Source organism: Eleutherodactylus coqui, chromosome 6 (assembly GCF_035609145.1).
Source record: "Eleutherodactylus coqui strain aEleCoq1 chromosome 6, aEleCoq1.hap1, whole genome shotgun sequence".
Classification (NCBI taxonomy): domain Eukaryota; kingdom Metazoa; phylum Chordata; class Amphibia; order Anura; family Eleutherodactylidae; genus Eleutherodactylus; species Eleutherodactylus coqui.
Genome location: NC_089842.1, coordinates 14,306,986 through 14,324,621, shown reverse-complemented (window position 1 = coordinate 14,324,621; position 17,636 = coordinate 14,306,986). Strand labels below are relative to the sequence as shown.

Here is a 17,636-nt window from a genome sequence, read left to right as displayed (position 1 = left end):
GCACAGCAGCTAGTATCACACATTAAAGGATAAGATGCAACATCTCTGTATACAGTATCACACATGATAGGATTAGATACAGCAGCTCCGTAGGCAGTATCACACATGATAGGATTAGATACAGCAGCTCCGTAGGCAGTATCACACATGATAGGATTAGATAGAGCAGTTTAGCAGACAGCATCACTGATGATTAGATACACAGCTCTGCAGGCAGTATTACTGATGATTAGATACACAGCTCAGCAGGCAGTATCACTGTGGATAGGATTAGATACACAGTTCGACAGATAGTATTACTGATGATTAGATACACAGCTCTGCAGGCAGTATTACTGATGATTAGATACACAGCTCAGCAGGCAGTATCACTGTGGATAGGATTAGATACACAGTTCGACAGATAGTATTACTGATGGTTAGATACACAGCACAGCAGCTAGTATCACACATGATAGGATTAGATGCAACATCTCTGTATGCAGTATCACACATGATAGGATTAGATACAGCAGCTCCTTCTGCCGTATCACACATGATAGGATTAGATACAGCAGCTCCGTAGGCAGTATCACACATGATAGGATTAGATACAGCAGCTCAGAAGACAGTATCACACATGATAGAATAGATACATAGCTCTGCAGGCAGTATCACTAATAGTTAGATACACAGCTCAGCAGGCAGTATCACTCAGGAAAGGCTTAGATACACAGCTCAGCAGGCAGTATCACTGATGATTAGATACACAGCTCTTTAGGCAGTATCACTCAGGATAGGCTTAGATACACAGCTCTTTAGGCAGTATCACTGATGATTAGATACACAGCTCAGCAGGCAGTATCATTGATGATTAGATACATAGCTCAGCAGGCAGTATCACTCAGGACAGGATTAGATACAGTAGGATGTACACATGTAGCAGTGTGAGGGGAGGCTCCCTCCTCCCTCCTCCTCCTCCGCCGGCTCAGCTGCTCTCCTCCATCTGTATAATTGCTGCGTCTCCCCCGGAGGACTGCGGCGGCCGCACCTCACCGCCATCCATGCCGGAGCTCAGGTGAGGAGAGCGCAGCCGGCCGCGGGTCACCCTGCACGTCTGTCACCTCTTTCTTCCTACCTGCAGCCCCTACATAGTGCTGGCTATAGGATCCCTACATAGTGCTGGCTATAGGATCCTACATAGTGCAGGCTATAGGACCCTACATAGTGTTGGCTATAGGATCCCTACATAGTGCTGGCTATAGGATCCTTACATAGTGCTGGCTATAGGATCCTACACAGTGCTAGCTATAGGACCCTACATAGTGCTGGCTATAGGACCCTACATACTGCTGGCTATAGGATCCTTACATAGTGCTGGCTATAGGACCCCTACATAATGCAGGCTATAGGATCCTTACATAGTGCAGGCTATAGGATCCCCACATAGTGCTGGCTATAGGATCCTTACATAGTGCTGGCTATAGGACCATACATAGTGCAGGCTATAGGATCCTACATAGTGCTGGCTATAGGATCCTTACATAGTGCTGGCTATAGGACCCCTACATAATGCAGGCTATAGGATCCTTACATAGTGCAGGCTATAGGATCCCCACATAGTGCTGGCTATAGGATCCTTACATAGTGCTGGCTATAGGACCATACATAGTGCAGGCTATAGGATCCTACATAGTGCTGGCTATAGGATCCTTACATAGTGCTGGCTATAGGATCCTTACATAGTGCTGGCTATAGGATCCTTACATAGTGCTGGCTATAGGATCCTTACATAGTGCTGGCTATAGGATCCTTACATAGTGCTGGCTATAGGACCCTACATAGTGCTGGCTATAGGATCCTTTCATAGTGCTGGCTATAGGATCCCTACATAGTGCTGGCTATAGGATCCCTACATAGTGCTGGCTATAGGATCCCCACACAGTGCTAGCTATAGGACCCTACATAGTGCAGGCTATAGGATCCTTACATAGTGCTGGCTATAGGACCCCTACATAATGCAGGCTATAGGATCCTTACATAGTGCAGGCTATAGGATCCCCACATAGTGTTGGCTATAGGATCCCTACATAGTGCTGGCTATAGGATCCCTACATAGTGCTGGCTATAGGATCCCTACATAGTGCTGGCTATAGGATCCCTACATAGTGCTGGCTATAGGATCCCTACATAGTGCTGGCTATAGGACCATACATAGTGCTGGCTATAGGATCCCTACATAGTGCTGGCTATAGGACCATACATAGTGCAGGCTATAGGATCCCTACATAGTGCTGGCTATAGGATCCTTACATAGTGCTGGCTATAGGATCCCCACATAGTGCTGGCTATAGGATCCCTACATAGTGCTGGCTATAGGACCATACATAGTGCAGGCTATAGGATCCTACATAGTGCTGGCTATAGGATCCTTACATAGTGCTGGCTATAGGATCCTTACATAGTGCTGGCTATAGGACCCTACATAGTGCTGGCTATAGGATCCTTTCATAGTGCTGGCTATAGGATCCCTACATAGTGCTGGCTATAGGATCCCTACATAGTGCTGGCTATAGGATCCCTACATAGTGCTGGCTATAGGATCCCCACACAGTGCTAGCTATAGGACCCTACATAGTGCAGGCTATAGGATCCTTACATAGTGCTGGCTATAGGATCCCTACATAGTGCTGGCTATAGGATCCCTACATAGTGCTGGCTATAGGATCCCTACATAGTGCTGGCTATAGGATCCCCACATAGTGCTGGCTATAGGATCCCCAGATAGTGCAGGCTATAGGATCCCTACATAGTGCTGGCTATAGGATCCCCAGATAGTGCTGGCTATAGGATCCCCAGATAGTGCTGGCTATAGGATCCCCAGATAGTGCTGGCTATAGGATCCCCAGATAGTGCTGGCTATAGGACCCCACATTGTGCTGGCTATAGGACCCCACATTGTGCTGGCTATAGGATCCCCACACAGTGCTGGCTATAGGATCCCCACACAGTGCTGGCTATAGGATCCCCACACAGTGCAGGCTATAGGATCCCCACACAGTGCAGGCTATAGGATCCCCAGATAGTGCAGGCTATAGGATCCCCACACAGTGCTGGCTATAGGATCCCCACACAGTGCTGGCTATAGGATCCCCACACAGTGCTGGCTATAGGATCCCCACATAGTGCTGGCTATAGGATCCCCACATAGTGCTGGCTATAGGATCCCCACATAGTGCTGGCTATAGGATCCCCACATAGTGCTGGCTATAGGATCCCCACATAGTGCTGGCTATAGGATCCCCACATAGTGCAGGCTATAGGATCCCCAGATAGTGCAGGCTATAGGATCCCCAGATAGCGTTTGCTATAGGACCCCACATAGCGCTGGCTATAGGACCCCACACAGTGCTGGCTATAGGATCCCCACACAGTGCTGGCTATAGGATCCCCACACAGTGCTGGCTATAGGATCCCCACACAGTGCTGGCTATAGGATCCCCACACAGTGCTGGCTATAGGATCCCCAGATAGTGCAGGCAATAGGATCCCCAGATAGTGCAGGCTATAGGATCCCCACACAGTGCAGGCTATAGGATCCCCACACAGTGCAGGCTATAGGATCCCCACACAGTGCAGGCTATAGGATCCCCACACAGTGCAGGCTATAGGATCCCCACACAGTGCAGGCTATAGGATCCCCACACAGTGCAGGCTATAGGATCCCCACATAGTGCTGGCTATAGGATCCCCACATAGTGCTGGCTATAGGGCCCCCACACAGTGCTGGCTATAGGGCCCCCACACAGTGCAGGCTATAGGGCCCCCACACAGTGCAGGCTATAGGGCCCCCACACAGTGCAGGCTATAGGGCCCCCACACAGTGCAGGCTATAGGGCCCCCACACAGTGCAGGCTATAGGGCCCCCACACAGTGCAGGCTATAGGGCCCCCACACAGTGCAGGCTGTAGGGCCCCCACATAGTGCAGGCTATAGAATCCCACATAATGCTGGCTATAAGACCCTACATAGTGGTGGCTACAGGGCCCCCACCCAATGCTAGCTGTAGGTCCCCACATAGTGCTGGCTATAGGAGCCTACGTAGTGCTGGCTATAGGAGCCTACGTAGTGCTGGCTGTAGGGCCCCCACATAGTGCTGGCTGTAGGGCCCCCACATAGTGCTGGCTGTAGGGCCCCCACATAGTGCTAGCTATAGGGTCCACACATAGTGCTGGTTATAGGGCACCCACATAGTGCTGGCTATAGGACCCCCACCCAGCCCTAGCTGTAGGACCCCCACATAGTGCTGGCTATGGGACCCCCACATAGTGCTGGCTATGGGACCCCCACATAGTGCTGGCTATAGGACCCTATGTAGTGCTGGCTGTAGGGCCCCCACATAGTGCTGGCTATAGGACCCCCACCCAGTGCTAGCTATAGGGCCCTCACATAGTGCTGGCTATGGGACACCCACATAGTGCTGGCTATAGGACATTACGTAGTGCTGGCTGTAGGGCCCCTGCATAGTGTTGGCTGTAGGGCCCTTACATAGTGCTGGCTGTAGTGCCCTACTTACTGCAGGCTATAGGGTCCCACATAGTGCTGGCTATAGGACCCCCACCCAATGCTAGCTGTAGGACCCCCACGCAGTGCTAGCTATAGGGCCCTCACATAGTGCTGGCTATGGGACACCCACATAGTGCTGGCTATAGGACCCTACGTAGTGCTGGCTGTAGGGCCCCTACATAGTGCTGGCTGTAGTGCCCTACTTACTGCAGGCTATAGGGTCCCACATAGTGCTGGCTATAGGACCCCCACCCAGTGCTAGCTGTAGGACCCCCACCCAGTGCTAGCTGTAGGACACCCACATAATGCTGGCTATAGGACTCCCACACAGTGCTAGCTGGTGGACCCCTACATAGTGCTGGCTATAGGCCCCCACCCAGTGCTAGCTGTAGGAGCCTACGTAGTGCTGGCTATAGGGCCCCCACATAGTGCTGGCTATAGGGCTCTTACATAGTGCAGGCTGTAGGGCCCCCACGCAGAGCTGTCTGTAGGGCCCCCACGCAGAGCTGTCTGTAGGGCCCCCACGCAGAGCTGTCTGTAGGGCCCCCACGCAGAGCTGGCTGTAGGGCCCCCACATAGGCTGTAGATCCCCTACGTAGGGCTGGCTATAGGTCCCCCACGTAGCGCTGGGCGTAGGTCCCCCACGCCGCGCTGGCCGTAGGTGCCCCGCGCCGCGCTGGCCGTAGGTGCCCCGCGCCGCGCTGGCCGTAGGTCCCCCGCGCCGCGCTGGCCGTAGGTCCCCCGCGCCGCGCTGGCCGTAGGTCTCCCGCGCCGCGCTGGCCGTAGGTCTCCCGCGCCGCGCTGGCCGTAGGTCTCCCGCGCCGCGCTGGCCGTAGGTCTCCCGCGCCGCGCTGGCCGTAGGTCTCCCGCGCCGCGCTGGCCGTAGGTCTCCCGCGCCGCGCTGGCCGTAGGTCTCCCGCGCAGCGCTGGCCGTAGGTCTCCCACCTAGCGCTGGCTACAGGCCCTTCCCAACCAGTGCAGGCTACAGCCCCCCCAACCCCCTTCTTCCCCGCCCAGTGCTGGCTATAGCGCTCATATACAGATACCTGATAAGTAGAGTACAGATGTCTTATTTTTACTCCTTATCTCACCACTCCGGCACCCCCAGCCTCCGTACCCCAGGCAGGTAGCAGAGTGGCGGACATGTTTCGGAGGAAGCTCTCAGACTGGTCGGATCTGGACACCAGTTCGCTGGTTGAACTGGAGAGAGAAGGTGAAGAAATACTTGGCGAGTCCCCAGGAGCGGCACCTAACGGAGGCAGCGGATATGTAAGGAACAAAATATACACAAGTGATGGGTGAAAGCGGAGAATGTGACACGAACGGGATGTCCGTGACGCTGCTTAGGGCTCGTTCACACCTGCATTAGGTAGCGCTGCAGACCGCCCTATTCTTTCTGTTAAAACGGAAAGCTAATGGAACAGAAGCCGACCGAAGCTTTCCATGTGCTTTCAATTTTTTTGAAAACCCATTGAAATCAAGTGGAAAAAATAAAAGTGTTTAATTCTGTTTCTCTGCTCCAAAAAAGGGAAAGGAGAGACAGCAAGCCCTGACACAGGTGTGAATGAGCCCCTAAGGGGCAGTATACTGACAGGGGAGCACTCTGCAGGGGCCGTCCACACTGCATTCTGCACCATCCGTTTAACTTACAGAGTTCAGAAGTGTGTGCCGGCCGGAGACCCGCAGCCAGGCCAGGACACGCGTATCAACTCCGTACGTTAAACAAATAGGGCAGAAGATAGTGTGGACAACCCTTAAAGGGAACCTGTCACTTTTCCATAGCTCCATAAACTAAGTTACAGTGCTGTTAGGGTATGCAACGGAGGCGGGTGAGGGATCACAAGAGTGGGTGAGTAAAAAAAACCAAAAAACGGTGAACCCTGGTGAAGTCGCTCTCCCATAGACTTGTATAGTAGAGCATATGACTCTGAAAAGAGTCAGATTTTTAGTTTATGGTGTTGTGGGGGCGTGACAGGGTCCCTTTAATATACTCTGTATTAACCTTCTGCTGAGGAGTCGGGGAGGGCTCCTGACATTATATATTATCTGTTCTATGTGCAGTATGGAGAGGAGGATGACTATGATGAAGATCCAATATACATCCCATGTACAGAGTTCTACAAACCTCAACACAGTGGAAACTTCTTCAAAGATGGAAAAACACTAATTGGTAAGTAATCAATGAAACTGGTAAGGTAAGATGTACCCGGCAAAGAGAAGAATGGATGTAGCAGTGTGCAAATATATAGACACACTCCTTGTAAAAACCAATCCCCCCCCCCCCCTAGAAGTTGTTGGAAGGGATGAAACTGTAATGTAGATATAAGTAAGTTATTACAATATCAGAGCAAAAGGATCATTTGTTTGTGGGAAACTGACCCCTTGTAGGGAGGCTCTAGTACCCTGTTGTACCGCCTCTAGCTGGGATACATGATGTGATACAGGTGGGCATGGAGGCTCTAGTACCCTGTTGTACCGCCTCTCGCTTGGATACATGATGTGATACAGGTGGGCATGGAGGCTCTAGTACCCTGTTGTACCGCCTCTCGCTTGGATACAAGATGTGATACAGGTGGGCATGGAGGCTCTAGTACCCTGTTGTACCGCCTCTCGCTTGGATACAAGATGTGATACAGGTGGCCATGGAGGCTCTAGTACCCTGTTGTACCACCTATAGCTTGGATACAAAATGCGATACAGGTGGGCATGGAGGCTCTAGTACCCTGTTGGACTGCCTCTAGCTTGGATACAAGATGTGATACAGGTGTGCATGGAGGCTCTAGTACCCTGTTGGACTGCCTGTAGCTTGGATACAAGATGTGATACAGGTGGCCATGGAGGCTCTAGTACCCTGTTGTACCACCTATAGCTTAGATACAAGATGCGATACAGTTGGGCATGGAGGCTCTAGTACCCTGTTGGACCACCTCTAGCTTGGATACAGGATCTGATAGGGGTAGGCATGAAGGCTCTAGTACCCTGTTGGATCGCCTGTAGCTTGGATACAAAATGTGATACGAGCAGGCATGGGGGCTCTAGTACCTTGTTGGGCCACCTCTAGCTTGGATACAGGATCTGATACGGACAGGCATGGAGGCTCTAGTACTCTGTACAACTGCCTATAGCTTGGATACAAGATGTGATATGGGCAGGCATGGAGGCTCTAGCACCCTGTTGTACCACCTCTAACTTGGATACAAGATGTGATACAGGGGGTCATGGAGGCTCTAGCACCCTGTTGTACTGCCTCTAGCTTGGATGGGAGATGTGATACGGGAAGGCATGGGGGCTCTAGTACTCTGTTGGACCACGGCTAGCTTGGATACAGATGTGATTCAGGCAGGCATGGAGGCTATAGTACCCTGTTGGGGCCACCTCTAGCTTGGATGGAAGATGTGATGTGGGCATGGAGGCATACAGGTTCCTTATAGTATCCTGCAGCATGTCACTGCCCACTTACTGTAACAGCCACTAGATTGCGCAAACTCGTAGGCATCCCAGATGCATATTTCATAGGCGATAAATCTGGCGACCGGGCAGGCCACGGCAGTGTGGCAGTGTTATGGAAGTACTCCTGTGACACCCTTCTGTGTGCGGCCAAACATTATCTTCCTGGAAAATGCCTCTTGAAATCCCTGCCTTGTGTTTGACATCTGTGCAATAGAATACAGAACACATCAGAAGCTGAAAGGGAAACATTTTTCCATTTAATAAAAAAAAAAAAGTTAACACTTTAGAAAGCAACACATCTCAAAAACGTTGGGACAGGGGTAACAAAAGGCTGGATAAGTAAGTGGTACTAATGAAAAACAGCTGGAAGGTCAATTTTCTACTGAGTCAGTGACTGTTCATAAAGAGCAGGTTAGAGAGGCAAAGTCTCTCAGAAGCAAAGATGGTCCGAGGTTCACCAATCTGTGAAAAACTGCATCTAAAAATTGTGGAACAGTTTCAGGAAAATGTTCCTCAGCATAAAATTGTGAAAACTTTGAATATCCCACCATCAATAGTACATAATCTTATCAAGTGGTGCAGAGAATCTGGAGAAAGTCGTGCACTAATGACCAGGCCAAAAGTCAGTATTGGATACTCGAGCTCTATGATCCCTCAGGCAGCACTGCATTAAAAACAGGCATGATTCTGTAATGCAAATCATTGCATGGGCTCAGGAATACTTCCAGAAATCATTGTCTGTGAACACAGTTTGCCATGCAATCCACAAATGCAAGTTAAAGCTGTATCCGCACGGGTTACAAAATCTCGCTACAAAGCATCGCTCATGTGAAAGAACCCATTGGAAACCATGAGCTTCACATTGTAGCGATGTTTTCTGGTGAGATTTTGTAGCCTGTGCGGATGCAGCTTAAAGCTGTATCATGCAGAGAAGAAGCCATATATCAACACAATGCAGAAATGCCAGCGGCTTCTCTGGGCCAAACCTCATTCAAGATGGAGTGAGGCTAAATAAAAAAAATGTTATGTGGTCAGATGAATGAAAATTTTAAATTATTTTTGGAAACCACAGACCCTGCATCTCTGACAGTATGGGGTTGCATTAGTGCCTATGGCATGGACAACTTACACATCTTGAAAGGCACTATCAATGCTGAGCAGTATGTTGAGGTCTTAGAACATCTGCTCCATCCAGACTACGTCTCTTTCAGGGAAGACCATGTATAGTTCAACAAGACAATGCTAGGCTGCATACTGCATCCATCACGACAGCATGGCTTCGCAGAAGAGTTTGGGGGTGAACCAGCTGCCTGCAGTGCAGACCTTTCACCAGTAGAGAACAATTGGCGCACTATAAAATGAAAAGTCCATCAAAAATGACCGTGAACTGCTGAGGAGCGAGAATCCGACAGCAGACAAGAATGGGACAACATTCCTCTCCCAAAACTCCAGCAACTGGTCTCCTGACTTCCCAGAGGTTTACAGACTGTTGTAAGATGCTACACAAGGGTAGACACGGCCCGCCCAACTATTGTGAGATGTGTTGCTGCCATCAATCTCTAATTAAGCTAATTTTTAAAAATGAAATGGACCAATGTCTCCCCTCCCCCTCTGATATGTTCTACTGTGAAGAAAATATGGTTCTATGAGATCTCCAAATCATTGCTTTCTTTTATCCTCTAGATAGATATTTTACGCCCCAACTTATATGGAATATGTATAGAATACACACACATATATACAGGACAAGTGATAATGTGCAGTATGTAATATATATAGTGATTAAGAATAAAATCAAATTCAGGACACAATCCTAGAAAGCTGATCCAGTTCTGTCCTGCGACATTCTTGGTTTTCTGTAGACTTTGTCCTGGTTTGGGAGGAGAAAGTTTCTTCCAAGAAGCACAAAACGCAGAGCTCTTCCAAGGGGTCTGAGAAGCGGGGACAGCAGGGCAGAGCAAGGGGCAAAACCACTTACGAAAACTACCGGAGACGCTACCACCGCAACCTGCTGAAGGCCGGACTACTGTGTGAGAAGGTGAGTCGCCTGTAAGTGGCCCATGGGGAGTCCCCAAGTTACCCCATAGTAAGTTAGTGCTTCAGTCTGTGAGACATCATTCACGCTGCAGAGATGTGATCCATATAATTTGCATCAGTCCTGGGAGCAGATCCTAAACACAGAGTAGAAGGGAAACCTCTAGTCTTCCTCTAAGTCTGCACATGGGCATTTCTGTGAAGCTGTGGCCTACAGTATGTGGGGGGACAAAAGTGACACAAACATCCAGATAAGAGCTCCTGTCCACGGACGGATTTGCATTGTGGAGTATGGAGTGGGATTCCGCCTCCGGACTACGCAGCAAATCCAGGCCCATAGCATGCAATGTAAAAACGCGATTTCCTGTCCATGAGCGGAAATCAACTATGATTTTCCGCTCGTGGAGAAGAAATTGCAGCATGCCGTGATTTTGTGCAGGCTACGCACTGACGGCTTGCATTGAAGTCAATCGAAGCCGTCTGTCCCGCAGCCATTCTGCAATCATCATTGCAGAATGGCCACAGGAGCCGCGTCATCGCCATAGCGTCAGCACATTGTCCTCTGTACTGCGCATGCAGGCCAGCACATCCGCAGCACAGAGAAGAGACGCCGGACAGGTAAGCTGGGGCCACCGGCCGGACATCATGTCGAACTCCACTGCGGGCATCCCGCATGCGGGGTCTGACCCGCCCGTGGACAGGAGCCCTAAAGGTGATGATACCCAGTAATAGATTTCTTCTGTGCACGACATGCAAGGTCTGGTTATATAGATGATGTATGTTGTAACAACATGAATGTCTTTCCTACAGGAGCAGACCCTCAGCGAGCGAAGATCTCTGCACTACCTGAAACTCAGTGCCCCCTGGGAAATCCTGGTGTACTACGCTGAGGAGCTATGCTTGAGGGCTCCACTTCAGGTCTTGCTTCAAGTTATTGCACTGTATCCTATCCAGGGCCTAACAGGTAGCCACTGGGCCCCATAACAAAACTTGGAATAGGGCCCTATTTTGCTGTGAGCACCATCAAGGTTGAGCTGGAGACGCTGTACATTCTAGAAAGACTGCGCCAGTGGTGCACTTCCAGCTTCGGCATGTGCCCTTAACGTCAATGCTATGGAGAGATGAATGAACTTCACTGCGCATGCCTGAAGCTGGAAGTGCAGTGCGGGCGCAGTTTTCTGGAATGTCAGTCATCAGCGTCAGGGGAAGGTTGCGAGTATGGAGGGGCAGAGTGCCTGGATGAGTTGGAATTGGAACTGCCCATCAGACAGTTTTTTTTTTTATGGGATTAGCATACTGTTCAAGAAGTGCAGAAAATCAGATTTTATTAGGGACTGAAAGCACTGGGGAAGATAAAGAGGTATAGAGGCATTTATCTGTTGTTGGCACATCATATGTTAGGGTTACTTTATTATGATAAATGGAAATGACAGACTTCCTTTAAGTAAAACGAAAAAAAGGTTTGGTGCGGAGTCGCCAGTAGAGCAATGTGTGATTGTTCTCAGTAAGAGGAACCAAGTAATCTTGTAGATATGATACTTTTCAATGGCTGACAAAAATACATGATGTTATAGCGAGCTTTCCAACCTCTCAGGGCTCTACTACAGACATAATGATATATATGAAAAGGCACTTAAAACAACACCAGAAAAGACGAGCAGAGAAATAAATACTTAATTAGTCCACTGGTAAGGATTGTGACAGTTTTATTGTCTCTAAATTGGTGTTGGGGGGTTACAGACCTCTGTGTTGTCTCTACTTTTAGTTCTTCCATTACAAAGAGGACAGAGGACTTTCAAGCACTCAAACACAGGAGATACTAGAGGCCAACAAGATGTCTGATTTGACCCCCCCCCCTCTGGCCGCGACCCCACTTTGGATGACTATATAGACTCCTTTAGACGTGGTGCAATCTACTATACCGGACAAACAGAAAAAGGAAACCTTTAATATCAATATGCAGGAAAGAAGGGCCATCTACGCACTCAAACAACAAGGAGCCCACCATTAGGCCGGCCGATAAAGGTGGTGCTATAGTCATGAACACATCAGATTACACGAAAGAAGCACACAGACAGCTGACGGACACCAGATACTACAAAAACCGGATCAAGACCCAACTCAAAAATATGTGAGAGATGCCCTATATTGCCATCGATATATTGTTATTAATATTGTTAGGATACTGTATATGATGTTTACGGTTTTGTAAAATCAATAAAAACTTAATGAACATAAAAATGTGACAGAATTGAGAAGGGTCATCAGAAGTCTGTCTGTGGTCTCCACAAAACTTTTGGACTTGATACCAGAGAACCCCAGGGTTGGAGTATTCTATATACTTCCCAAACTACACAAAGCTGGCAACGCAGGGAGGCCAATTATCTCAGGTGTGGGAATTTTCACAGAAAAAATCCCAGAATGGGTAGAAGGTGTCCTCAAACCACTGGTGAGGAATACAACCAGCTACTTGCAGGACACCATGGACCTACTGAAAAAAATGTCAACTGTAGGTCTCCTTCCCCATAGCGCCATCCTGGCCACCATGGATGTGGGGTCCTTATATTCTAAAATCCCACACAAAGATGGACTAACAGCCTGCCAGGCACACCTTGAGGCCAATGGGGTCGCCTCTGAATCGGTGTTACAACTCACAAGATTCATCCTCGCACACAATTATTTCTCCTTTGCAAATACATATTCCTGCAACTCACCGGAACCGCCATGGGCAGTAAAATGGCACCGCAATATGCCAAACTTTTCATGGCAAAACTGGAGAGTGACTTTTTGGCCTCCTGCCGCAACAAACCATTGATGACCTCATAATCATCCGGACCAACACAGAACAAGAACTAATTAAGTTCTATGAGAGATTCAATGCATCCCATCCTACCATAAACCTGACATTAAGCTATTCATATCAGCTTTTTGGACACCAACATAAAAATTTCAAACAAAATAAATACAAACATCCCTATACCGGAAACCGATTGATCGGCCCACATACCTCAGATGGGACAGTTACCATCCTAAACACATCAAAAAGTCCATCGTCTACAGCCAGGCCATCAGATACAACCAGATCTGCTCCAACCCAACAGACAGAGAGGAACATCTATACCATCTCAAAAGGACATTTTTTAAATAAGGCTACCATCCCACCTCAATGGATGACCAAATCACCAGAGCCACCAGGATACCCAGGAATCAACTAGTCCAATCCACAGAGAGGGAAGGAAACGAACATGTGCCTCTAGTAGCAACCTACAATCCACAGCTAGAGGTACTAAGGAAGACTGCAAGGAAACTCCATCATACCTAAACAAGGATGACCGTCTGAATACCATATTCCCGGACCGTCCCCCTCTGTGTTACAGGCAATCTCTAAATTTGGGGAACTTTATAATCAGGAGTGCATTGCCCTCTGACACACAAAAAAGAACTTATCCCTGTAATGTAAGGAGCTGTGAGACCTGCTGACATGTACGGACCGCGGACAGGATACGGATCCCCAACACACAGCAGGACTATAAGATCCCAGGGACATTCACATGTTCCACATCTGATGTTGTGTACCTGATCCTGTACAGGGAATGTCCTGTTGGGGGGGCTTTAAATTGGGGAAACAGGACAAAAACTGAGAGCCAGGATGAGATCTCACCACTACACAATTAGAGGGGGAAAGATAGAATTATTTGTAGCTAAACATTCTTCTACTCACGGACACAACATAGAACATATGAGAGTTATCATACTGAAGGGCAACCCAAGTCGCAGCATCACAGAATTTGGGAGTATAAATTTATGTCCATCTTTGATACCCTCAAGAATGGAATGAACCTCGGAGGGGGCATTCTGCATCAGTGGAGAATAGGAAAAAATCTGAAGTAAAGATAATGCACAGGCCTGTGACCACCTAACATCAATTTAGAGGCCATAAAACTGTCGTATTTCTTACCAGTGGACTAATTAAGTATTTACTTCTATGCTCATCTTGTCTGGTATTGTTTTAAGTGCAAATTAATCCTGCTATACCTCTGCCTTTTAAAACGTGTGTGTATATAATATATACACCATCCAGATCTGCATCATTATGCCTGAGGAAGAGCCCTAAGTAGGTTTCGAAAGGTTTGCTATAACATCATGTATTGTAGTTAGCCATTAAAAGGTGTCATATCTACAAGATTACTTCCAGACTTCCATTAAAGATGCAAACTTTAAAAAGTGCTGTACTGATTATGAACACTAGGTGGAGGGACCATGCTGAGGACTGTTTATACAATGTGCATCTATTGTGCTGTATAGACAGAAAGCAGATTTTTTTTTTTTTTGTGGCCCGAGATGGATTTATTCACTATAATAAAATGAATGATTATAAAATGACGTGTCTGCGGTGGGAGGAATCTGCTGCCCCTCTCTTCTCTATGGGGGAGAGACAGTGACAACTACTGTGAGCAATCTTTGGCTCAACCATTTCTTGTGTTTTCCATCAGGCTCAGCCAAATCCAGACAACAACGCTTCAGACAGATTCCTCCAGAGACTGTACCTTCCCAACCCCTTGTACCACCATGTACCCAACAAACCGCTGGACTATTACACCTGTGCATTCCGCAAGTCCAAGCTGCAGAGGTAGGCAAGGACCCGGCCACTTATCCTGTACGAATCATGAGCTACATCCTGTATTATACTCCGAAAACACCGAGGCAGAGGGATGTAATAAGTATAAATGCCCACAGAATAAGAACCCTATAATATAAAATATAAGTATTATCTGCAGTGCTACATCTATGGCACTTAGTTTATCCATCTAGTAATGGAAATTTGTCCGATTAGCTGATTAGGGAATACTGGGTAGGTTGAATTGTGAATTCTCATTAGTAATCTTGGGAATAATATGAGATATTCTTTATTATGCAAATGCGGAGATATCATTAGGGACCAGTCTGTATAGGCAATATAGTGGATCAAAGCATTGGTATCCAGCACTATTTCTTGCCTATGCAGCGACGTATTCTTTATGGGGACTGCCATAACCCAACGGTTGTTGTTATTTTCCTCGTTTTGCTTATAGGGATTACAATACGATTCTAATCTATTATCCAGTATGTATACCCTTTAGGTCCTCTTGTTTTCCATCCCTTAGGGCTAATGCCCACGGGCGTATTTCTGCTGCGTTCCCCACGGCGAAATAACACAGCTATTAGGTTCTATTAAAGCTAATAGCTTTTCTGCCTGTCAGTGCTCACATGCGTGATACTGCTGTAGATTTCCGCTGTGGGAAAAAAATTGTGGCATGTTCTATTTCACCGCGTTTTTCCGCAGCGGATGTCTCCATTAATATAGTATTAATGGAGACCGCGGAAAAACATGTGTTTTTCCGCGATCTCCAGCGGGGACTTTTTGTTTACCACCGTCATACTCCCGCGCCGTAAATCTGTGGGCGTATCCCGCTCCATCTGTGGGCATTAGCCCTTAGAGGAACGGTTCTTATTTGGATAACCCAATCCTCGGGATAGTCAATAGTTATTTTACACGGAGCCATGATCGCTCAAAAATCGCTAAAAAGCGATAGTTTGAGCGATCATCGTTGCGTCTAAATGCGCAGCCATCGTGCACTTTTCGCACACTGCTAGCTGATCGGTAAATTCAGTCCAACCTAAAAATCGACATTCAGCCTTATCAGTAGTACTCCATGGGTAGTGCTGATAGCATTGTTTCCCGTCGGGGAACAAAGGAACTGAAAGCAGATGAAGACACAACTATGTCGAAACGCGTTGCTTAATCAAGAATAAAAAGAGATTAGTTTCTTCTACGGCGTGGGATCTGTTTTCAACTTTCCATACATTACTCCACGGGTAGTGCTGATAGCATTGTTTCCCGTCGGGGAACAAAGGAACTGAAAGCAGATAAGAGCCTTCCGGCTATTAACTGCATTCAGCGAAGGCTTCATTTGCACACCAAGTTGCTATTAAGTAGCTGAGTAACTACTTAATAGTTTATGCAAAATGATCGCTCAAAGCTGTCACTCAAACTGTCGCTTGAGTGATCATTGCTCTGTGTAACTGGGCCTTTAGTCCCAGCCTGTATTGTACTCCAGAGCTGCACTCACTATGCTGCTGGTAAAATGTCTGTATCCTGCAGATTCTGAATAATTAGCTTCATTTGTTGGTTCTCAGGTTTCTGGGCAGTGAGTGTCAGGCAACGTATTTTACGAACACACAAAGAAGCCGGATTGTGAGTCGTTATCTCTGCAGTGCAGCATCATTCATACATTGATGAGCCTCCGGTAACGTTCCCCATATCCCCCCCCCTTGTTCTGGCACAGCTTTATGAGATCCTTTCACGTACTCTCTACGGGAAACGCAAGCATGCAGAGGTCGGCATTGAGCGGATGGTAAAGGAAGGGATATACACGGCAGCATTTCCCCTTCATGAGGTGAGCAGGAGAGAACCGCCAACGATGAACCATTCTGATATCTCTTGTTGGGGATAATGGGATACTCCGTCTTCACAAGCCAACTTATATTATCGCTCCAGTGCATTTCAAATGAAATATGAAGCAGCTTTACAGGGTGTTTTAATTGTAAATATCTGACTATTTTGTGTCTCCAGCTCTTATGCAGAGCAGTGTGTCTCCATAGTAACAGACTATAAACAAACCATGTGTCATTTGGTCCTACAGGCAAACTCTTTCCGGAAAGCTCTAGTCACCAAACAATAGATTTTCAATTAAGTCTATTTTTAAAGTTGCTTCATTTCTCATGTATTAGAGCATTAAAAAATTCAAAAATATACACATCCTTTACGTAGACTTTAAAACCGTTCTTATAGAAATGTACAAATTCCTTATCCTGTTCTCCTTTTCAGGGCCCTTATGAACTACCAGAGTATGAGGTGGCCCCAGAAAGCCTCAACCCGCGCCAGATCCTCTATCAGTACTGGTCCCGCTGGTCCCTGTGGTATAAGTATCAGCCGTTGGACCACATTCGGGAGTATTTCGGGGAGAAGGTGGCTATATACTTCGCCTGGCTGGGTACATCATATACATTAACTCAATTCTTATGTACATATTTCAGCAAGTAGAATCCTCATTAGATCATCCCACAATTTATCCTATTGGTGCCATGACATGGAAATAACACTGGGAGGCACCAAATGATACAGTGTAACACACAACATTCTCCGGCTCGTGAAGTACTGTGCGTTTTAGGCTTATTAGGTCTTGTTCACATGGTGGAATTTTCCCGGGGATTTGAGCGCAGATTCCACACCTAAATCCACACCATGCAGACTAATTCCACAAGCAGCACACTGTGTATTAAACGCATTTAAATGTTGCAGATTTTCTGTACGGAAACTCAACGCAAAAAATCTGCAGCATTAACGCCCAGTGTGAACACGACTCTACTATCTGTCTCTCATGATTTAGTGGCACTGACCACTAACTTCATTGTCATATATGATACTCTGGTCCAGTGAGGCTATTCACAGCCCACCAGTGTTCCTTGCTGAAGAAAGCTTCTTCCACCAGGGAAGACATCGCCATGTCTATTGTCATCTCTAGGGTGGTTGGTGTAATGTATCCTCATCCTTCTCTTCATCTCCC

General features: G+C 47.5%; 1 protein-coding gene across 2 annotated transcripts in view; it reads left to right on the top strand.

Moving 5' to 3' along the window:
• The first annotated feature begins 971 nt into the window (after positions 1-971).
• ANO7 (anoctamin 7) overlaps positions 972-17,636 on the top strand; it is a 36,535-nt gene continuing 19,870 nt past the window's right edge. For both annotated transcript variants that reach the window (XM_066606323.1, XM_066606322.1), the window contains exons 1-9: positions 972-1,057; positions 5,654-5,814; positions 6,607-6,715; positions 9,858-10,033; positions 10,840-10,947; positions 14,523-14,659; positions 16,207-16,264; positions 16,356-16,466; positions 16,898-17,063. In XM_066606323.1, coding sequence (XP_066462420.1) covers positions 5,689-5,814; positions 6,607-6,715; positions 9,858-10,033; positions 10,840-10,947; positions 14,523-14,659; positions 16,207-16,264; positions 16,356-16,466; positions 16,898-17,063 — 991 coding nt within the window. In that variant the 5' untranslated portion in view covers positions 972-1,057; positions 5,654-5,688. The remainder of the gene's footprint in view (positions 1,058-5,653; positions 5,815-6,606; positions 6,716-9,857; positions 10,034-10,839; positions 10,948-14,522; positions 14,660-16,206; positions 16,265-16,355; positions 16,467-16,897; positions 17,064-17,636) is intronic.